The 23,212-nt window shown below is 39.7% G+C and overlaps 1 protein-coding gene and 1 long non-coding RNA gene across 10 annotated transcripts in view; one reads left to right on the plus strand and one right to left on the minus strand.

Annotated features, from left to right (window-relative positions):
* LOC115947256 (uncharacterized) overlaps window positions 1-15,670 on the plus strand; it is a 36,475-nt gene extending 20,805 nt beyond the window's left edge. Inside the window, exons 2-3 of the long non-coding RNA XR_004081204.1 lie at window positions 10,323-10,464; window positions 15,568-15,670. This is a non-coding gene — a long non-coding RNA (uncharacterized lncRNA). The remainder of the gene's footprint in view (window positions 1-10,322; window positions 10,465-15,567) is intronic.
* The window catches only part of PKP4 (plakophilin 4), a 90,906-nt gene continuing 73,962 nt past the window's right edge, over window positions 6,269-23,212 (minus strand). For 7 of the 9 annotated variants that reach the window (XM_034061856.1, XM_031053177.2, XM_031053178.2 and 4 more), the window contains 11 exons: window positions 17,973-18,156; window positions 16,206-16,323; window positions 15,519-15,710; window positions 15,210-15,383; window positions 14,241-14,391; window positions 12,674-12,869; window positions 10,855-10,939; window positions 10,632-10,749; window positions 8,626-8,757; window positions 7,851-7,924; window positions 7,017-7,265 (listed from right to left, as the gene is read on the minus strand). In XM_034061856.1, coding sequence (XP_033917747.1) covers window positions 7,017-7,265; window positions 7,851-7,924; window positions 8,626-8,757; window positions 10,632-10,749; window positions 10,855-10,939; window positions 12,674-12,869; window positions 14,241-14,391; window positions 15,210-15,383; window positions 15,519-15,710; window positions 16,206-16,323; window positions 17,973-18,156 — 1,673 coding nt within the window. Of the gene's footprint in view, window positions 7,266-7,850; window positions 7,925-8,625; window positions 8,758-10,631; window positions 10,750-10,854; window positions 10,940-12,673; window positions 12,870-14,240; window positions 14,392-15,209; window positions 15,384-15,518; window positions 15,711-16,205; window positions 16,324-17,972; window positions 18,157-23,212 lie in introns of all 9 variants that reach the window. The other 2 variants (XM_031053176.2, XM_005153726.3) reach the window with 2 other exon arrangements.

Consider the following 23,212-nt stretch of genomic DNA (forward strand, 5'->3'; position numbering starts at 1 on the left):
TTGTGTTCCCTTAGCATGGCAGTAAAAGATTACACAAGCGCAGATGAAGGCAGGTGTCCCGTGGACCAGCCTGAAGTGTAAAAAAATGCTCAGTCCCTGATTGCCATGGCTTTTTTGTGAACAGCTAGAAGGAGCCTAGGGAAGAAATGCACCTTTTGTCTGGTGCAAGGTACAATGTGTCAGTGGTAGCAGTAGTCTCTGCAAACAAGGTGTTAAAATGCTTAATTCTGGCTCTGTGTAAAGGTGTAAGTTGATAAAATATTAAATCTAGGGAGTCTAAATTCCTTGATGTGGGAATAAATCTAGAATAGCTGTAGAATCCATACAGCTGACAGGCTTAGATTTAAACTTTGTTGTACAAGGTGATTATTCTAATTAAAAAAGTTACTTGATAACAATCCCCAGAATGGAAAAATATTAGGAAAAAAAAATATGTATTTTTGAGATTGAATTGATTACTATTATTTAGTGTTATGAGGTCTGGCTGTATAGGATTCATTGTGAGGATATGAATTGGTGCTGCTTATGTTGCAAGTTGAGCAAAACCCATGTAAATGAAGTCTGTCTATCAACCCAGGCTTTTAGAAGTCAAAAGAGCAATTCAGCAGCTTAATTGTCCTCCCTTTTCCCCACCCCATAAGCCATTAAAAATAACGTCTTATGTATTTTTGATCTTCAGAAGTGGCATTGCCCACCTTATACGTAGGAACAGCTTTACCCTGTCAGACCAAAGAACTGAGTGCTTTGCTCTGACAGCAACCTGTAGGGCTTGGCTAGGGCATGGGATAGGACAGATGTATTATACTCTCATTGACTGCAGTGACTGAATTAATAAATACAAGAAGGATTCACCTAGTATTTTTATAGTGTACATGACATTGTAATATTATCATATTATTCTAAAGTGAAGGGATATATGTGTTAGATATTTGGCTGGTTTTGTTGTTTGGGGTTTTTTTAAATCCTTTGGCACCTTCAGGTATCCCTCTGTCAGACTTATTGTTTCTTCAGTATTTGAAAAAGTAATTAGTATTTAAAATCCCTTCCCAAGTAAAGCCTTTTTTTGTCAGTTTAGTGTAGTTTTTTGCATTTAACCAAGCAACTGTTGTTGACTCTTTTTTGTTTCCTGATTTGTACATAACTGCGATGTTCTGAAGGATTGATGTTTACTTCTTATTCTGTTGTTTGGCTGTTTAATCATAATAGCTTTTTTTAATCTTTTTGAAATGTTGTGATAGATACTACACATTTACTTTGAGCCTTTAATGTAGTGTCATTAAGGACTCTTCCTGCCATTCACAGACATCCCTTTCACAGTGCTGCTTTTTTTCCAAACTCGCAGGTTTTCTGTAATTGCCATCCTGAATGTAAATATCAATAGTAACTACCTGGCTTTTCCTTAGCCTTGTTTGTTTAAAATGAAGTTAAAATGCAGTAGCAAAAAGTTCCTGAATACTAGTACTAGTCACTGCTTATGCTGCTTCAATTTCACGATTTTGGAGCAGGATCCAGTGTTTAGGAGCAAGTCAAGTGTTACTTTCTGTCTGATGAAGAAGTTACGGAGAAATTATTATTTTTTAAGGAGAGGTTTCTCTCCCCCCTCCCCAAAGTGGCAGTCTCTTATGGTACATGGAAAATATTATGGCATGATGCCCAAATTAGTGGCATTCTCCCAGTCTCCATGGAGGTAGCTAAGCTGTCTCATTATTAATGCATTTATTGAACTCACAGTGTTAAGGCCCTTTTTCAACCTCTTAAGTCACTCTGCCTTTCCTGTTTGGCAGCCAGGGATGCAGCTGTAACCTGTAGCTCCTGCTTAGGCACAGAGGCCTCATTTGAGAGAGAAAGCAGCATTCTAATCCAGACAGGCTTCTTGAAAGTGTGTGTGTCTGTAGTCCTGGTTTCATTTTTTTTAATAAAATTTGGAATAGTTTTTTTCCTCCCTCTTCAGACTGTTCCTCACCATTCAGTATCTGAGTTCTTGCCAACTTGTCTTGTTTCTTAAGGATACCAAGCTTCTACACTTTGCGCCACAGACTGCCTCAGTCTGAGTTGTATCATACTCTTGATGATCTTCTTGTATGTCCCTAGATTTTGAATTATAAAAAAAACCTTAAAAGCTTTAAAACTAAATATGTCAAAGTAGCAGCCAATGGTATTCTTTAGAGATCTTTGGCTCATTTTTGGAAACAAAGCTTTGAAATGCAAGAATCATCTAAAATTTCTCATTTAGTTGTATGGACCTAACAGGACTGTGTCATATTACACTCACTGCAACCTGACTGAGGTTCTGAGAAGTGCAATTTGAGGCTCAAAAATTAGTCACAGAAATTGGCAATAAAAAAAAGAATCAACTCAGCATTTGTTTTTAGAACTTGTCAATAGTGTTGTTATCCCTGTCATCATTATCATTGTAAGTTACTACCTCATTCCTATTTCACTGACGTTAAATAAACATGAACTGCCATCAGATGTAAATTCAGTGAAACAAAAATCAGATCGTAGAAAGTTACTTAAAGGCCATAATTTTTTTCTGAAGAACTGTTCATTTCATATGTGGCAGCATATGTATGATGTTAGGGGTTACTGCATAAGATTCACTTATCACCTGGAGATTTGACTCTGAAAAAAGGCACAGGAAAAAAAGAGCCCTGTTCTTGTCAGCAGGTTACATGGATCTCAAAAGGTGTAGTACCTTCACCTAGCTTACCGTGGGTCAGCTTAAAAATTACCTTTCATAACCTCATGAATGATTCTGTAATAGAGATCACATGACAATATGAGTTTTGGAATACCTAGTCACAGGATTTTTCTTCTGTGTAATTTTACTACAGTTGGCCTAACTAAGCCCTTCCATTCCTAACCTGTGAAATTAAGCGTTACAGTATATTTTAGGTATCTAAACAATTTACTTGCTCTTTCCAAGGCAGGAAATGTCACTGGCTACAGCTAGTTAATCCCAAATTCTGTTTTGTCAAAAAGGAGCTATTTCCTATTTTAAGACAACTAGTGAATCTTCCCAAGTCTATTGACTTTTCTTGCTAGATGCTGATCGTTGTTAGGAAGGCAACGCAGTGCACACCACCATTTGACAGTATTAAACTTCAGTAATTACTGTCCAGTTCCAAGGACTGACAGAGTGAAACAAATGGCGCAGCCATGAACCAGTCCTTGCCTCATAGCCAAAGCCAAATTCTTGTACCTTCATGCGTGTGAAGCTCCCCCCAGTCTCTTCTACCTGGCCTTTCCTATGAGACATTTCATAGTTGGTCTCAAAATAACAGCTTTACTTTTGAGCCCTTTGTCTACTGTTGTTGACAGCTGCAGTAATTTACCCATGGCACAAAGTAATGTTTTGTTTGGGTTTTTTTTTTAACTTCATTCACCTTTATGTTGTTAGTTTTCATGAGCATTAGTCGTTTTGACATTAACTCAAGACACAGAATGCACACAGTAATGTCATCCTTGGCCGAGATGTTTTCAGTTAAAGCCACTGTCTGTTAGTTTTGGAAGGCTAAAGAGTTTGTATTTTTCCAGTGTTCGCAATCCTCTTTATTATAGCTAAATCTTGGTTTTCTGCATAACTCATCTCTGTGTCTACCAGGGCTTATCCACATCTCCTTGTGTTGCCCTGTGAAGCTGGGTAACGGTTACTTTTCACTTGACAGTTCACCACATCAGTTAGGCCTGCTCTGACCTTGCATAGCTGTGCTGTCATGCCATAGCCAGGTGTTCTCACTGGAAATGTATGCCTCTGTGGATGTGTCCACAGTTAGTATTTTAGGGTACGTTCTAGATCATTCTGCTACACTAAGATTAGTCACTCCATTTCTCTCCCTGTGAGCACAGAGGAGCAATTGTTTATGGCAGCACAGGACTGCAGCAATTCATTTAACTTCAGATAGAGGGCTTGGTATGGGGTACGACTACAACAGCTTGGGAAGAAGTGATCTGCTGACTAGCCTAAATCCCTGGCTACAAAAAATGAACTGCATGGCAGCTAAAAATGTGGTAGAGGATCTGAGAACAGATACAAGCTGACTACAGTTCATGCATACTCTTCCAGATAACTGACAGAAGTCAAAGAATCATCTTAAAAATGCCATCCTGAAAAGAGATCCTTGTTTGTCCTTTCATACAGACTTCCTGTATGTCACGGTATCAATTCACCAAAATGTCAGGGCAGAGTGCTGAGAGTTGCAAATGTCCACATATGACTTACATCACCCAACTTGATCATCATGGGTGTTCCTCATTCAGACAGGAGTAAAAGCCACCAAAAAAAACAACATATTTTTACGGGCCAGGATTTTTTTGTGCCTATCTGAATAATAATAGTAATTCTGTTATGATTCATCTCCTTTCTAGGCAAACTGTATTTAGGCGTTTTAGGAGATAGAGAACCACCAACATGTTACTTTAAGCACTTGGTTCCCACTGTTCCCTGGTGTTCAGTGAGCGTAACTGTTTCGCTGTGGTCAACCATACTTTCAGCTGGCCTCTGTGGGAGTTATTTACAGAGGACAAGCACAAGTCTGCTCTTGAATCTCACTGCACACCTTCTCAGTCTTTTCTCAGCTGAATCATTCTTAACTCCCTGCCTTTGAAGTTTAATTGCTCTTTCACCATATCTGCAATTAATAGAAAGGTGAAAACAAAGTAGTGAATTCCTCAGGGCACTATTACTAGTTAACTTCCAAATTAGCAGCGCTCCTCCTAAGAACATCCACTTTTCAAAAAAGTTAACAATTTTTATCTTTCTCAGTAGAGTATCAACCTGAATACAAAACTGTGAACACAACACATTTTAAAAGCATTTGGCATAAATTTATGCTGCTGACATTTGGAAACATGCCCAAAAGCCAGACAGCACTATGAAAGTGAACACTGAAATGAAATTGCGCCCTATTTCTTCCCCACATTCAGTCTGAAACTACACATAAAGGGAAATTCACCAACAAATAAATATACTGTACAGATAATTTTAATTAGAAGAGCACCAAGACATAAGGTGTAAAAATACATAAATAAATGAGACAAAACCAAAACTAATATAATGAACCATATATATATCTTTTGCAGCATTAAAGATCCACACTGGGGGTGCTGTCCCAAATTGTGCTGGTTTTGATGAAACTGCCTCAGATGGGAAGCAACAATATTTCCATCTTGGAGATGTTTTCTGGAAATGACTACTTCCCTGTTTTTTGGATAGCTATTAGCAGATTCAAAGCAGCTAGCAATAATAGACTATAACCATTTCAGTCTACTGTTTTGTAATCTGAAACTAGTTTCAATCTTGGAACAACGAAATGCCAAATAAGCTTATGGCCTGTAGTAGGCTTTAAGGCATACCAGATAATCAGCTTGCACATGACTAGAGGCAGAACACCGCTGACAGACTGGTATCAAAATTATTGTTACAAGAAACTCAAAAGTCAACTAAAAGAAAATTATTTTCTACCTTAAAAGGAAAAATAAACTTTCAGGCAAGGCACCATCTGCACAATACCTTGGCAACACATGCCACACACTGTAGCCTGTGTAGAACTATGTGGCTGCGTATTGGAGTGAAGGCCTAACCCTCTACTTTTACTGTGCTGCTTACCCCTTAATTTCTTTTCCCTTTTACACTCAGTTGGCTGAAGTAGCCCAAGCAATTAAGGAAAAACAAATTTGCCTTATAATCTACACTTGGAGTAGTTCTGCTTACCTTTTCTCACTTCACTGATGCAGTCAGGGTATTTGGAAAAACTGAAAACCAAAGAAAAGTGCAATGATGGAGACCAATAATTACAATTTTAGACAGTAGAAAGTTAACAGACTGTGTCATGAGGAAGGTAAGTGATTTAGTTACTTGAAATAAGACAAGATTTTTACTGTAAATAAACCAAGGAGAATGTAGTCAAAATGGAGATAAAAATCTCTATGAAAGAGAAATCATCTTAATTTTCCTGGGGAGAGCAACAGAAAGGGTAGAGGGGAGTGAGGGGAAGGAAACAGGACAGAGTTCTGAAATATGCTGGATTGCCCATATGAGAAGTAAAAATACCAGCCTAAGGAATAGGAGGAAGAAAGTGCATAATTTAACACTTTGGTCTGCCAGCCTGACAAATTCAGAATATATGAACTGAAGCAAGCTGGAAAAATGGGCCAAATGTTTTGATATATTTAACCCGCTTAAAAACATGCAGTCAGACTTCATAATCATGGTATTTGTTTCTGAATATCACACACAAAAAAAATCAAAAACAAAACAGGGAACAGCTTTCCATGGATGAGACTTCCATATTTATTGTTATTCCATGTGCATAGAAAATGGCAGTGAAATTTCTTATGAAATAGGCAGGGAATGGGAGAGGTGCAGATATATTGGACTGGACTTTGTGCTTCAAAATGACGCTATTCAACTTTAAAACTTTTTTTTTTTTCATTTTAAAATTGATAACAGTTTCTTGGATTTTTTTTTTGTGCATGATGGTTCAAATTCCTTTTAAAATGACGCACTGCATTACAAATGGATGGCACTTTAAACCAACGTGGCATTTCCATATTTACACCAACAGCAGAAATGTACAAGACGTAGTAGCATACAATCGTGACATTTAGTAATAGCAATAAAACAAGGGCAGCCATTTTATTTTTTCTGTACAAACTATCAGAACGAGACTTTTATTCACATAAAAAAAAATCATCTTTAATTTGCTCTGACCTACACACTTCCAAATTCATTTTCCTCAATTCTCAAACCTTTCATCACATTGCCCACACCCTCACCAGACTACAGGAGCTACAAGTAATTATACCTAACATCTAAACAGAGCAAAACCCATCCTTTCCAGTTTTTCTTCCCGACAATTCCTCACTCAAAAAAAAAAATACCCATAAAAAAAAATACATCTTCTTTGTGCCTTCTTTCATCTTTCACATTTCATAACCAAAACAACAAAAGAGGCCACTCCATTCCTTCTCACGCAAGATGAGGAATACACTGTTGTTATTGTTTCTCTTTGATGCTACACCCAGGAGTCAGGTGAGCCTGGGTACTGTTCTGCTCTATAAGAAGATCGTCGAGTGGAATAAAAGTCTACGTAATTTGTGGTTGACTTCAGTCCATATTGTGTTGTGTAATCTGAAGTAGCAGGAAAGTGAACTCGATCATCAAAATATGGGTCCTCATAGCTGTGTGGGGACTGCAGATACAATCTGTATGCATCATAGTTTTTTCTGTTGGTATCTTCTTGACTGTAGTACAATTGCTGATGCTGTTGACAGAATGATGGAAAAATAAGCTTTCAAAATACTACTAGCAGAGAAAATACTCATTTCTCAAACTTGCACATCATACAGAGCCTTTCCCTAAAAAGTTAAGTGCAGCTCAACCAGTGATAACGGTAACATTGGTATCACCCAATTAAATTAAACTTAATGCAGGAAAAACCTCTAAGCCTGCATCCCTGTCTCCTCCTGTACTCATTGGGAAGCCAGTAACTTTTCCAAAAGTAGCCTTTTTAGAGCATAAGCAGAAAGTACAGAACCTGACCATACCTACCAAAAAAAAAAACCCAAACACACCCAAGGCACATTAAGTCAGAAAAGTAGTCTCAGATCCCAGTACAAGAGCAGGCTAAAATACAGGACTATAGGACTATAGAAGGACACAGAGGTCACAGGAGTACATAAGCAAATGGCAGTAAGTAATGTCTAATAACAAATTCACTTTGCTATAGACACACTCTGTAAAAAGGCACTCTACTATTACACAGTATGCTCAAACTCCCTGAAGCTCCACTAAACACTGAATACAGTCTTGTTATCTGTGTCACTTCACAATAAAATTTTGGAGTCACCTGTAGTCGTCTGTTTTGTTCTCTTGCTGGTGAGGAATAGGAACTGATGTAAATTGGTGAAGCTTTGCTGGAACCTGTGAGAAAACAGTTTATGGCATAAACTTCAGCCTCTATGCTTTTGTCTGTAAGTCTATTTGCTTCTAAGTTACCTAGAAGAAATTATGTAGCATCCAATTAAGTCTCCAGATTTTAGTATCTACTAATAATATAATACAGCAACACAATACAGGCAGGTTTTTTTCCCCTCAGCAGTAGTTAATCTGAATTCAAAGGGGTTTTATGTTGCTGTTCTCTATTTTGCACATTAATAGCATTTAAAACAAAACTTCCTTCTCTTTACTCGCTACCATGTCTGTTGTTTTGCATCAAATAGTAAGGAAAAGATGAAATCTAGGTATAATTTAATAACATAACAATATTAAATTACAATAATACAGAACCATACATTATGTTTATAATATATGATGTGCATAATAAAGCAATTTTCTGTAATATGATTTTAAATACAAATAAAAATTCCAAGCACCTCTCACCTCCCACTATATAAACAGATCTTCTTTATTCTGGTAATGTGTGCAATTTTAAAGACTATAGGAGTGACAGAAGAAATTCCTGTGCTGTTCCACAAGCAGTGAATATAATGAGTAAAAATGGAAAACAACATTAAATGGTAACAAACCTGCTAATGCAACTGTCTCTACTATTACTGTATAAACTGCTCATATAAGGAATATTCATGTATTCCAGTTGAAAGTTCACCTAACCAGTATCTTACCAGTATATATGTCTTTATGGGTAATGACATCGCCTTGGTTATTATAATACTGCATAGAAGGTTGCGTTCTCTCATATTCAGAGCGGGGTTCTCTAATTCCTAATAAAGCCGGTGATGAGGACGTGCTGCCAACTGATGTAAAAGAAAAGATTATCAGTGTGTACAGCAAAAAGCTTTCCCATACCTAATCTCTTAATTCTCTCATCATCCCTTCTTCCTCAAGGATTAACAAATGAGGAAAATGTGGGTAATAGACAAAATGAGTACAGAGTTTTTCCTGGAGGAAGAACCCCAACAACAAAAGCTATCAACCATGTAGCCTGAGATAGTTTCCTATGTTAATGGTGAATCACTGCTCTATAATGTTTACAACTGAAATAAGAGATCTTACTCATTTCAATTTGCATATGACTGAAGTTGCATTTAAGATGACACTCTCACTACTGTTATGATTTTATATGTTACACTTAAACAGAATCTTTTAAGTTCATCTTATCGCTTGGGACAGGACAGAAGATTTACAGTCTGCCTGGCTGAAGGGCTCCATGTATACGCTTGTATTACTGTTCTTTGATTAGCACACGGAAGTGTATCTTTGGCATCTTATGCTCCATTTGGCTGATAACCCTCACAAGACTGGCACAATGGTTTACTTATTTCATATTCTTACAATGATCAGCTCAGTCTCTACCATGGTTGTAAAATGTTTTTATTTAACCGTCCTTCTTTACAGACACCTCAGGTTTTGTTGGCTTAGAAAGACTCCACACAGGAGAAAAATACCTAAAAATAATTTCTAGAAATTTGCCTTCAAAATGTTGATCAATTAGCTGTGTCCATTACATCATATCTCACAATTTTGTGTTGTTATGGATAGTTTAATTACATTATTCTGCATGTTCATGGCTAAAAAAGCTAAATTTGGGGGTGTCATTAAAATTCTGATGGGTGTGTTAATGATGGAGTGACTGAAGCTGCTGCCACAGTGCCCTCTGTGGACATGTTCTCTACCCCAGACTTCCACCTTGCCAGATTAAACTGGTTCATGTTCTGCAGCAGAAAAGAAGATACTTCCCATTAGAATTTTTTACTAAGTGTTCTCTGAAGTACGACAGCCTCAATACTGTGCAAGAGCTGCATATCTTAATTCCTACTGGTAGTTCAAAGAGCTGGAGAAACATGGTTGTTCTGCTAGCAAATCTTGGGAGAGAAAGCACCGAGATGAGAATCAGGCAGCAGGTACTGGTATAACCTTTTGCACTTTGGTAGAATCTGGTCAGTTGCCTGAGCCTAAGCTGTGTTTGCTTCCCTGCTTATTTTGACAAGATATTGTTGGCGCTGGCAGTAGACACAAAGTAATCTATGTCAAAGCAGTCTGCATCAGATAGTCTGTGATTTCAAGGTGGTGTTTTGGTGCCAGTATGTGCAACTTGGCAACTAGGCGTAAAAGTAAAAACCGCCCACAGTATCCTATGGTTTGAGAGTGACAAAGACACTTGGTCAGGACATCCTTTTAGATGAACAGCTGGGAGTAAACCAGATGTATAACACAGTAAGATCAGAATAACAAATCCTCTGTAACTGGTGAGGACAATCTGCTGTTGTATGGCACTGAACAAAGGCATCAGAGTCCTGTCTGTTGTACTGCAGTACTCTACTGTATTACTGGGCATGAAAGACATGCTTTCTTTCCACAGATTGTGAGACCGCAGCTTGACCTGCATTAAGGAGGAAGTGGGGAGATTTGCTTCCAGGTGCTTCTTACCCAAACTACAATGCTAATGTAGAGGAGTCCACAAATCCTCTGCTCTCCAAAGCCTGCCAACATTAACAGCTCAGGTAACATTACGAGTATGTGAAGTACTTACATTTAAATATAGAGGAGACAGCATGACCCACGTGTTTTACACAGAATTAGTACAAAACTGAAAGGCTATTTGAAATAAAAAAAAAGGGGGGGATACCAGGTACCCCTTCAGGAAATTTCTCTACATTTCCTGACTGACCTGACTGTATGACAGGTGACATCTGTTGATTTGCTGTTGATAAGGATGGATGTGATTTGAATCTCTCTCGCTCTAGTGTTGACACGGGTGTAATAAAATGACTTTGATTCCATCCATCCTGTGGAGTGGCAAAAAAGAGAAGAACCTCAAAATAAATTGCTTTTCATTAAATCAGGAGGTTTTGTAGACCTGTTTTTCAGTGCAGGCTAATGTTGTAAGTTACCTTTTTATAAATGCTCCGGAGATCTCGGTATTGCCATAATGTATTCAGTACCTGGGCAGCTGCCTTGACAACTTTCAGTGATGATCTAAGGAGGTACAGAATATTACATTACTAGAAAGCCACTCTTAGTTCCACTTAAAAAGAGCAATATTCCTGAGTTACATAACAGCCTAAGCCTTGATGCTGTGAAGTAAGTCAGGTCACCTCTCTGGGTCTCACTAATGCCTGCCTGTATTACTGCAGTGTGAACACAGCTGTGTCAGCAACACAACACCAACAGTCTAGTGCAGAACCTGGGGAACTGTGACAATCAATTCCCTCTCCAGCCTGCAGATTTTCTCCTCAGGTCACCCACGTGAGGAATACAGATACAAGGGGTGAAATAGGTACTGTCACTGTCTGCAAGAATTGAAAATCCTGAAAAGAAACATTGTATTTAATGCAGTTCATGAAAAATGAGAAGACATACTTTAAATCACTGTAAAAAATTCCTAATTGTAGAAAAAGAACAAATAAAAGAGAGCTGGTATTAAAAGTCTCCAGACATTCTCATAGTGGGGCTTTGTTCTCAGGTTTGCGTTGCAACTCATTGGTTTAAAAAACACTTTTCCACTCTCAAGAGAGCAAGGTGAGGAAAACTGCTCTAGCTGTTAGTAAAATAAAATCACACCTTTTTTTTTTTTTAAACCACCAACCCAGCAGTAAGCTGGTAGTGGTACTGGAGCAGTGATTTGACATTAAATGCGACTGTGACAGCTGTGTTAAACATAAGCCTTTTTCTGTCATTGTAAAGGTTCATCCAGGTAAAGTTTTTCAAAGGACAGACTGAAAAAAATTGCAGCTGATAAGTGTTAATCAATGAGCAGACACTCTCAATATGTTCACATGATTTTGAATTTGTTTAGTGTACCCTGTTGCCTCATCAATATAAGTGCAGGTACAACTTCACACATTGCCTCTACAGACCAAAGAAGTCCTTTAGAGGATCACTGCATTCACACCTGCAGCTGAAATGAGTCTAGGTTCCTTGGACATATGAAGTATTTTAAATTGTGGATACTCAAAATATAACCCAGTTCCTTTTGAGACAAAAGCTTTGTTAAAAATACGGTATGTTTAAATTATACTGGCAAACGTTCCAGTGAAGAGATCTTTACCTCTCCTTTACCATCTGACTAAACACTGGGCACTATACAGGGCTCACTATATAATCAGCTTTCTTCTGCCCATAGAAAGGAGATCTGTGATACCCTGGTCTATACAAGAACCCTGCTCACATGCTGCGGAGGAGTACAGGGCAGCAATGCTGAGCAAGGCCAGGTGGGTCTACGGACTGGCTTAGTGCTGACCCTGCACGACTCTAGAGCCAGTGCATGTTCCTGTCCCTTGATGCTCATCCATCCAGTTCTGACAGGTTTATCACTACTAAATAAGCACAATGCTTGATCCAGGCCAGTGCTGAACTCAGCTAACAAAACCCCTGCCACAGGGGCTGGCACAACCACACCCAAGGAAGTCTGCAGAGAGCCTGTCTTCTCACTCAGCACTTGCTTTGCAATCCTACTTGAGACAATCCCACAGGCTAGGTAAACTGCTGAGGAGGCCAAGTTTTCCTTGACAACCCGCCAAATGGCCATGCTAGATCTAATCTATAGCTATTGTGATACATCCAGACAAAGGTGCTAACATATGCTGACTTGGAAAAGCTATAAATGCTTTATTAATCCTGTAGGTGTTTAAGAAGGAACAGTTTCACTTCCTGCATTCTTAAGCATTTGAAATAGAAATAGTTTATATATGAACTCTGTTGCCTACTTGCCTGTCACCTCTTCCTTTTGTTATGTTCACCAGCTTTTCTATTCCTCCAGTATCAGCGAGGGCTTTGGCATTTTCCATGTTTTTACTAGTGACCTCATGCAACGCACAGCAGATTGCTGCTACAGTCTCATCGGACAGTATGCTTGGCCCGTTGCCTCCTGGCAGTCGATTAACCAGATCTCTCATGGCATATTTACCTATAAACACCCATCAACAGAACCAAGGAAAAACATATATTTGGGTACTTAGGGTTTGAAATTATAGGACTCTGCACAAAACTGCATCTGAAAGCAGTAAAAAGAAACACAGTATCAAAACCATGGAAACCTGCCAAGAATTCCCATGTTACCCAACACTGAAAGATTAAAGATCCATTTTTGATTTTTTTTTAACTTAAAAATGTGTGAAGTTGAATTTTGCATTAAAATGGGAGCATCTGTAAACAGGATTTATTTGGAGAAAGCAGAATCATGGAAGGAAAAACGTTCTGTTTATTATGACTGAAGGAGTAGTGCATGTTCCTAGGCTTCATTTATGGGAAGGTTAAAGAAATCCTTAAAGTAACTTGGACTTTTTGCTTATTTATTCCTCCCAAGAGATCTGATCGCAGCTCTTTGAGATTTCAGTTACTGACTGATGCACAGGAACAATCACACTGCAGACAAAGGAAATTAACTAAAGCCAAGGCTTTGGGTTTCTTTCCCTTGTTTAGGCTGTGCTGTTGATTGAACGATTAATTGATTTTATTGAAGGCATGTATTTATACATAACAATGAATAATGAATAAGCTTTACACAAAGCCATTAGCTGTCTATTTACATAATGTGCCTGAGGGGAAGAAAATATCCAAAAATGAATTCTGCAAACAAGCAGAGCAACTTTTCAAACACACTGGAAGATAATCCCCAAGAATGCTGCATCACCAACACTGTCACTGCCAGTCTTTTAGCAAGCTCATTAACATGTCTGCATGTACCAGTTTATGATGTTATTTTGTGGGGTCCCCAGTCTCTTACTTTCTTCTGAGTTCAGACCATGTACACCCATTATTCCTGTCCCTACCAACGGCAGTAAAGTTGCATAAACCAGATTACTAGATGGAGATAATATATAAGTTAATGTCTCAAAATATTTTATACAAAAATTGGTTTCAGAGTATCTGGAAGGCAAACAATTCTTCCAGAGTTCAGGCTCTGACAGAGAGAGGGAACAGGTGGAGGTGCATTTCTGAACTGAAAAGTTCTGCCAGGAAAGGGAAACAGCAGAGTAGTGTTTCCCATCATACTTTGTACTGCCTGTTTCCTGTCCAATTTAGTTTAGCTGGGTAACTTCCATCTGTTCTAAAGAGATTGCTGTGCAAGATGGTTACAGGCAAGCTAAAATGTCAGTACCACTCTGAGAAGCTACTGCTGCCATAAAGATCAATCTCTACGACCCAACTGACATGATACAGTAAACCCAAGTATGCAGTTTCTCCTGGTAGAATCTCATGATCCTAACAGTTTTCCCATGCAAGGTCTGATATACTGGTAATTTCAGTGCTTTCTTCAGTGCTGTTCTGCACTTACCAATAAGCTCTTTATTACGAACATCTAGCGCCATATTCCTTAAGGCAGTTGCCACAGATGAAACAACTCGATCATTATCCATTCTCAGCAGCTCCACAAGGATTGGCAATCCTTTTTCTTTCCTCACAGCAGCTCGAATGTATGCTGCAAACTACAATAAAACTGCAGTTACTCACAAATCTACTACAATGTTCTGACTGAAATAATCTCTTATTATATTGTAAGTTTTAAGTATATTAGGGGATAATTTCCAAAGATAAGTGTTACATGCATGTCTTATTATAAAGGGTTCGCTCTTTTTTCCACTTATTCCTCTTACAAAGTAACATTTAAAAGAATTAGTCTAACAGCCAAACTGTTGAAAAGGGAACAGAGTTGTGGGTTTTTTTCTTTTGTTTGTGTTTTTGAGGACCAATTTTATAATGGTCATAAAATTAAAAATTTGAGCTGTTTTTCTACAAGTAAAGAAAGCAATTATTTTTATTTTTTTCATCTGTCCATGACAAATACATAACATTATTAAAGAGGTGCTTTTGTGATATATTCTATGCAAGGGCTGCAAGCAAGAAAATATGGAGTTTGATAATACAAATAATAAAGCAAACACGATTTACTTATGCTGGCCTTTTTTAACAGTATCTTCCCATCAGAATTCACATCTAGAAGACGCTAGAAGTTTACACTGACTGAATATGCACTAGAAGAAAGCTTTGTCTTTTCATTGAAAATAAATGGTACCAATTTCAAGGCCAGTTTCCGTACTGCTCTTCAGGTCTACCATCCCCCTTATTAATTTTCACTGGGAAAGCAACAGTGTTGTAGCACACAGGCACTGCTGATACACACTAGGGAGAAATGCTCAGAGATGTGTACTAGAAAATGACGTGTTCCTTCCAAACACATTTCAGAACCTTACTAAAAAGTCCAGCTAAAATAAAAAGACAGGAGGCAGAGTAGGAATTAACATACCTTCCAATTGCCTGCAGAAAGATTCTGGAGAGATCCTGCAGAGCCCTCTAGAGTAGCAGGGTTGGAGCTTTCTGCCAGAAGTGTTAGATACGGCTTCACCACTGATGGATGCCAGAGCATTTCCACCCCTTTAGGAGACTTGGAAAATCCAGGTATAGGGCCAACTCCATCCCACTGAGAACAGAACATGGATCTGTAACTAGGTGAAACCTCTGCATTTTCATTCAACACACAAGTTACTCTTGAAGCTGTGTACTCCCCCATCATTAGCTAAACTACAGTTGATGTATTTGTAGGAAAACAGCAAACCTGATCCTCCTGTGAAGTTTTTTTTTTCTTCTTCTTTTTTTTCCCCCAGCAACTGGGCTCTGCATCTTTGCTAGGTGATTCTTTTCCTAACAAGTCATCCAGTTCATTGATTCCTAGCAGACGTGCCTGAGGTACCTCCAGTTCCAAACGGTAAGAAAGGTTTCTCAAGGTACACACACAATTTTCCACTGTCTGAAGCCAAATCAGAAATGTGTCATGTCATGAGTTACTTACTTACACAGTGATAAAGCAAACCAAAGAAATTAAGTAGAGGTGAAAAGGCATTTGGAGCACAAGCATTAAATTCCTGTTCTGGGCCTTGGGCATTGCTTTGTCTGTTTTTCTGGGAAAATTGCAATCTCTCTCCCAATATTCTCAAATATGAGAATATTTATGGCAGTTATCTCTACTACAGTGGCTTATTTTTCAGTATTCTGAAAATTAAAAGCACAAGAGCTAATTATTTTATTAAAGAATGAATACTTCAACACTGATGAAACTGAAAAGCATAGATCGAGTTACACTGTTGTACAGCAGAATTTGACTGTGCATCAAAAAAGTGAGAGAGAAAACCAGCTGAGCCAAGCACATCACACTGCTCAGTTATACTACACAACCCCCAAAATATCCTGTCTGACACAGGATTAGTTTAGCACTAAGAATTGCTTAGATGAAACGTGCACACACCTTGCTGTCATAATCAGACGTGTTCACACATGTGTGGATCACATATAGCAGTGAGTCAACCAACCCTTCACAGGACCTCATTTGCTTCCGGGCTTCTTCACCTGCTGAGCTGAGATTCCTGAAGGGTTGAAGTGAGAAGGGACCATAGTGTGTTCACAGATAGACATACACATGATCATGTTATTAGACAGTTTGCAGAAGGTTTTCATACTGCTAACTGAAGTTAAAAGCAAACACAGCATTTTGCGAAGAAACCCACCCCCAATTCCTATAAAAAATAAATATGATTAGAACCCACAATTTCAAGGTAGAATTGACTCACTGACAAAATCAGCCTTAAGTAGAACCGCTTTCCATAGACTTGTCCATTCCAAAAGCCCTCTGGTTGTACAAGCCCATATCTATGGTTTCTGCATGCTGCAGAATGGATTGCTGAGCTTGTCTGTGTCCAAATTACACTCTGTTGCCTCTTTTGTAAACTGATTCCCCAAAATACTCTTTTTAGATATTTCAGTTTTATCTTTTATTATTCTGAATACTTTTTACTGCTGGCTGTTTGAGAAATCCACAAGGGAATGGTCAAACACTCTTTACTGATTTGGGTGCATATGCAAACAAGTTATTTAAATGTATAAAATGATTAAGAATTGCCAAATGCACAGTTTTTCCCTAAATAATATTCATAAGCTCCATACACAAAATTGCAGTAATTAATAGTAGCAAAGTGCAATGTTCATAATTGAAAAAACAAAAAAAAACCCCAAACAAACTGTAACCACTAGCCATTACAGTTAGCATCTCTTAATTACTAACTTTGTACTTTTCATATTTCTGTAATACAGAATCATAGAATAGGGTTGGAAAGGACCTTAAGATCATCAAGTTCCAACCCCCCTGCCATGGGCAGGGACACCTCACACTAAACCATGTCACCCAAGGTGCTGTCCAGCCTGGCCTTGAACACCACCAGGGATAGAGCATTCACAACCTCCCTGGGCAACCCATTCCAGTGCCTCACCACCCTTACAGTAAAGAATGTCCTCCTTATATCCAATCTAAACTTCCCCTGTTTAAGCTTTAACCCGTTACCCCTTGTCCTATCACTACAGTCCCTAATGAAGAGTCCCTTCCCAGCATGCCTGTAGGCCCCCTTCAGATACTGGAAGGCTGCTATGAGGTCTCCATGCAGCCTTCTCTTCTCCAGGCTGAACAGCCCCAACTTTCTCAGCCTGTCTTCATACAGGAGGTGCTCCAGTCCCCTGATCATCCTCGTGGCCCTCCTCTGGACATGTTCCAACAGTTCCATGTCCTTTTTATGTTGAGGACACCAGAACTGCACACAATACTCCAAGTGAGGTCTCATGAGAGCAGACTAGAGAGGCAGGATCACCTCATTTGACCTGCTGGTCACACTCCTTTTGATGCAGCCCAGAATACAGTTGGGTTTTTGGTCTGCAAGTGCACACTGAAGCTGGCTCATGTTCATTTTCTCATCAACCAACACCCCCAGGTCCTTCTCCACAGGGCTGCTCTGAATCTCTTCTCTGCCCAACCTGTAGCTGTGCCTGGGATTGCTCTGACCCAGCTGTAGGACTTGAAGAAATGCACATATGGAAAAAAAGACCCCCAAACCTAAAGCAAAAACCGTCTAAACAATAAAAGTATATGTAATTTATAGAATTCAACAAGTCTTGTTTTAAAAACTACAAAAAAGACTGCTGGACAACATTACTCTGTAAAAAGGAGTCTGGCAGAACAGGAAGTTACCTCAGGCATCCAGTAGTGTTGCGCAGAACTAGGGATGTCTGAAATTTAATTTTATGGTCATCATCAAAGGAAGAGCTGTTCCATCCAGAATGAGGCACTATCACAGTGTTGGTTAGTGTCGACAGAGCATCCCTAATGATTGTCATCTTTACTGCATCGCATGAAGACAAATTCCAGAGAACTCCTTAAGAGAAGATTTCCATAGCAGTAATGTCAGAAAGGATGTGGCAAACAAAGCAACAGCAACACCTTAAAAGACATCACTTTAAACAAAGATAATTTACCCATGCAAGACCAAAGAAAATATAATTAGTCTACAATGTATCTAATATTATTCCAACGTTATTGGTCAATAAGCTGTCAGCAAAACTGCCATTAAAAGATTCACTTTATAAACTGAAATAAGTATTTTAAATTTCAGAATAACCCTAACAGACCAGCAGCTAGGTCTCCCCCAGTACTGAGAAGGAAATGTACTTATCAGTCAGTAGATACTCTTTTCTCAAGAAAAACTCCTGAGCCGAAGCACACAGTGGCTGACAGATGTTCCCTTTCACAAGGTACAGTTCCTTCTGCCACCTGACAGGAGAGGGACATCCCCACTATGTTCCAAGAGCCCAGGAGAATACTCCCTACGCGCACATACACATTTGGCAAAACACCTTTCATCTTCTGAAACACATATACCTTGAGCTCACTGTATCTCTCCAATGCTCATACCTATCTTAGATATCTCAAGATCAATCCCATAATGACTTCCTGTAAGGGGAAGAACTATCCATCTTTCTTTGCAGTATGCCAGGCAACATGCCAGAGCAGCACCAGCTGGCATAAACATGCCATAGCAAACACATCACAGGTCACTAATGGGTTTGCCAGATTAATTCAGCACAAAACTTCATTTAAGACAAAAAAAATGAAAGTCATGTAGTCATTTACTACTGAGTTCTACTGATGGCTGTAATCTATATGTGTATTTGTGGGGGTGCAGCATAGTCACTGTGGCAGGAGTGGCATGGGGTGCCAGAGACATTGCTTCCTGAGTATGCCCAGCAGGAGTGGTACCCTGCACCACCAGCTGGCTCCTCTCCCAGAGAGAATTCCAGTGTAGGAGAAGTATGAATATTTACATGAACTGAAAAATATCTCTGAAGAGAGCAGCTGCTGGTAAGCTTCCTGTAACTGGTCATATGGATGTTACAACTGGGGACCATCAGCAGTATGCTTGTGACCTAGAGAGGGGTGTGGAGGAGGTCACGGCTGAACTACCACTGCTCTGGTAAGAGGAATGGGTCACACTTTATACTCAGGACCGTCAGTGGAAGGGCAGCTACATCTCAATAATAAAACCATTCCTTACAGATGCCACTGAAACTGCATGCCCCCTGTGAGCATCTAACTTGATCCTTAGTGGTACTTTCATTTGTTGCCTCATTAGCTCTAGCAGTCGGCAGTCTGAGATAAGATGACATTTATCACAAGAGATAAGGCATTTTCTGAACTCTTACTGAAAAAAAGACATGAACATCTGCCCTCCAAAGGGTGAGTCTCCAAAAACCCTGTAGGAAAGAGGTTTGGGAAAGGGAAGAAACAATAATTATCCTGATTTACATGAAACTTAAAGTTATAAGCCAATATTTAAAAAGGAACATAGAAGAGGTGTAACAATATTCTTGAGAGAGAGATTGCTTATCCTGGAAATCTCTAAAGAAGGGAAGGAGTTAACAGCTAAAATAAAGGTCCTAAGAATTCAAGAAGGAAACAAATGTATGGACATAATGGCTGAAAGATCATCCATGAGGCCTTGTGAAAGAGGTGCTGAAAAAGTGACAAAGAAGGTAGGTTGGCAGATGAGTGGCAGCCATGAAAGAGTTTTCAGTAAAGGTCCCAAGTGTATGACATGGTATGATTCTAGATCAGGCAGAACCTGGAAAGCCAGAATCCAGAGAGGAAGAATGGAAAATGAAAAACAGAGAATGAGTGTGTATGATTTTGGTTTGCTTTTTCCCCCTTCCCAGTGGTAAACATGGAGAGAACAGCCTGCACCAGTATGACTGCTTTCTCATGTCATATGCCTGGAATAGCGGATACTGAACTGCAGAGCTGAACATACCAGTGTTCACTCATGTGAAAAATCTGACAGAAACTTACTTCCTGGAAACTACAGCCAGAAGCCTAGAGTCTTTCACATTCACCTATTAGCCAAACGAAACTTCTGTTGATCTTTTATCCCCACGTAGGAAGCTATAGTTCCCTACCCTGCAAGGTCTTCTAACATGATTTTCAGTATGAGATCTGGCATAAATTATCAGCAGAAGTATATATGCAAGTAATATGCTAAATACAGCATTTAGTCATCTTTTTCATAATGAAACACAGCTTAGAGTTCTCTAAATTCTCTCCAGGAATTCATCTTACACTAATATTCTCCTCATATACAATCATTTACTGACTGTAGAGCAGTTCAGCTACATACACTCAGGAAAACCCATTAAACAGCAGTTCCACAATATCCCAATATAATTGCCACTACAGACTACACAGTTTTCAGTTTGACCCAATCTTGAACATTTAGTTTCCTCAAAAATAAATCAGAAGGAGGACAAGACAGTAAATGCTACAGAAGTTAACAAACTGGAAGTTTATACAACAGTAAAAGTTTTTAATGCAGCCGTGCAACAATAAGGAAAATATTTGCATGAAACATCCATTTTCTCTTCAGTAAAACAGTGAAGGGGGGCTCCATGGGGAGATATATACATGAGATTTATTGCTGTTTTGATATCTAGTTATGACACAGGCAGCCTAAGCACTTAATGCATCACACAGTGATTCCTGATAATTTTCCCCTGTGCTAACTTCACACACACAGCTAACTCGAACGTCTGGATGAGGACTGGGGTTGCAAACTTGCCTTCCTTGAATCACAGAATCATAGAATAGTGAGGGTTGGAAAGGACCTTAAGATCATCCAGTTCCAACCCCCCTGCTATGGGCAGGGACACCTCACACTAAATCATGTCACCCACGGCTCTGCCCAACCTGGCCTTGAACACCACCAGGGATGGAGCATTCACAACCTCCCTGGGCAACCCATTCCAGTACCTCACCACCCTAACAGTAAAGAATTTCCTCCTTATATCCAATCTAAAATTCCCCTGTTTAAGCTTTGACCCGTTACCCCTTGTCCCGTCACTACAGTCCCTAATGAAGAGTCCCTTCCCAGCATGCCTGTAGGCCCCCTTCAGATACTGGAAGGCTGCTATGAGGTCTCCACGCAGCCTTCTCTTCTCCAGGCTGAACAGCCCCAACTTTCTCAGCCTGTCTTCATACGGGAGGTGCTCCAGTCCCTGATCATCCTCGTGGCCTCCTCTGGACTTGTTCCAACAGTTCCATGTCCTTTTTATGTTGAGGACACCAGAACTGCACACAATACTCCAGGTGAGGTCTCACGAGAACAGAGTAGAGGGGCAGGATCACCTCCTTCAACCCAGGATACGGTTGGCTTTCTGGGCTGTGAGCACACACTGAAGCTGGCTCATGTTCATTTTCTCATCAACCAACACCCCCAGGTCCTTCTCCACAGGGCTGCTCTGAATCTCTTCTCTGCCCAACCTGTAGCTGTGCCTGGAATTGCTCCAACCCAGGTGTAGGACCTTGCACTTGTCCTGATTAAACTTCATGAGGTTGGCATCAGCCCACCTCACAAGTGTATCAAGGTCCCTCTGGATGGCATTCCTTCCCTCCAGTGTATCAACAGAACAACACAGCTTGGTGTCATTGGCAAACTTGCTGAGGGCACACTCAATCCCACTGTCCATGTCACTGACAAAGATGTTAAACAAGACCGGTCCCAACACCGATTCCTGAGGGACACCACTTGTTACTGGTCTCCAGCAGAACACTGAACTGTTTACCACAACTCTGCATGCAGCCATCCAGCCAGTTCTTTATTCACCAATAATGGAACCTTCTTCAGTGACTTACCTACCCAGGAGACAGTCTTCTTGGCAATTAGGGAAAGACTGTACAATGAATTCCCACAAGAGGCAAAACACCCTCACAAACCTTTCTGCAGCATTTTCTAAATCCAAGGCACATTTACGTGTCAGTGGTTGCTTCAGTGGGTAGCAGGATGAGCCCAAGCTTTGAAATGGATCTGTTCTGATGATTCCCTTACACTGATCTCCCCAAATTTAGCTAAAAATATTTAAAATAAAAGTTGTTATTTATGATTTTTAACTCCAGTGTCTGTACAGTAAGACTTCCACTACTGAAGAATAATTGATCATAAACCAGGAAATAGAAAAAGAAATCAAAAAAGCACTCCTTAAAATTGCTGTGGAGGGTTTCTTCATAAAAGTTTTGAGTGATTCTCAAAAGTTGTTTATGGCTTCACCGAACTCTGTATCACATTACATTTACACACTCCAAATAAGCTTAAGCTTACTTACTCTTTAACAGTTTGAGTATATAAAGCAAGCTATTTCAAATACACATCCAATGTCACACCATCAATCTCCTGGGTGACTGCATGCCCTCTCTGAAGAAGGGTACTTCATGGGTAGCTAACAGGGAGAAATCTAAATGCTTCACTGGCCTATAGCTTTACATTTTGAAACTGTATTTAGAATCATAAAGCAGGGTTGGAAAGTGCCTCAATATCATTGAGTTCCAGCCCCCCTGCCATGGGCAGGGACACCTCACACTAAATCATGTCACCCACGGCTCTGCCCAACCTGGCCTTGAACACCACCAGGGATGGAGCATTCACAACTTCCTTGGGCAACCCATTCCAGTGCCTCACCACCCTCACAATTAATAACTTCCTCCTTATATCCAATCTAAACATCCCATGTTTAAGTTTGAACCCATTACCCCATGTCCTATCACTGCAGTCCCTAATGAAGAGACCCTCCCCAGCATCCTTACAGGTTCCCCTCAGATACTGAAAGATATTTCATGCAATCTGTGATGGTAACTAGAAATTAGATCTCACCTAAACTTCCTCCCCACCCCCAAACATTTGTTGTTAAAGCAAGTTATGCAAGAGAAAGTCTATTTTAAGTCTCAGACTACTATTAGTTACCCAACACCTACAGGAAAACAGCATGCTTGATTCAGTGATCTAGCTCGAAAAATATTACTGTATGGTTATTCAGACTGTGGTAAAGCTCTCAGCCTTGCTAAGTATAATTGCCTCTAAAGATTTACTGGCTGACCTACAGCTTGTGAAAAAG

Source organism: Melopsittacus undulatus, chromosome 4, assembly GCF_012275295.1.
Source record: "Melopsittacus undulatus isolate bMelUnd1 chromosome 4, bMelUnd1.mat.Z, whole genome shotgun sequence".
Lineage (NCBI taxonomy): Eukaryota > Metazoa > Chordata > Aves > Psittaciformes > Psittaculidae > Melopsittacus > Melopsittacus undulatus.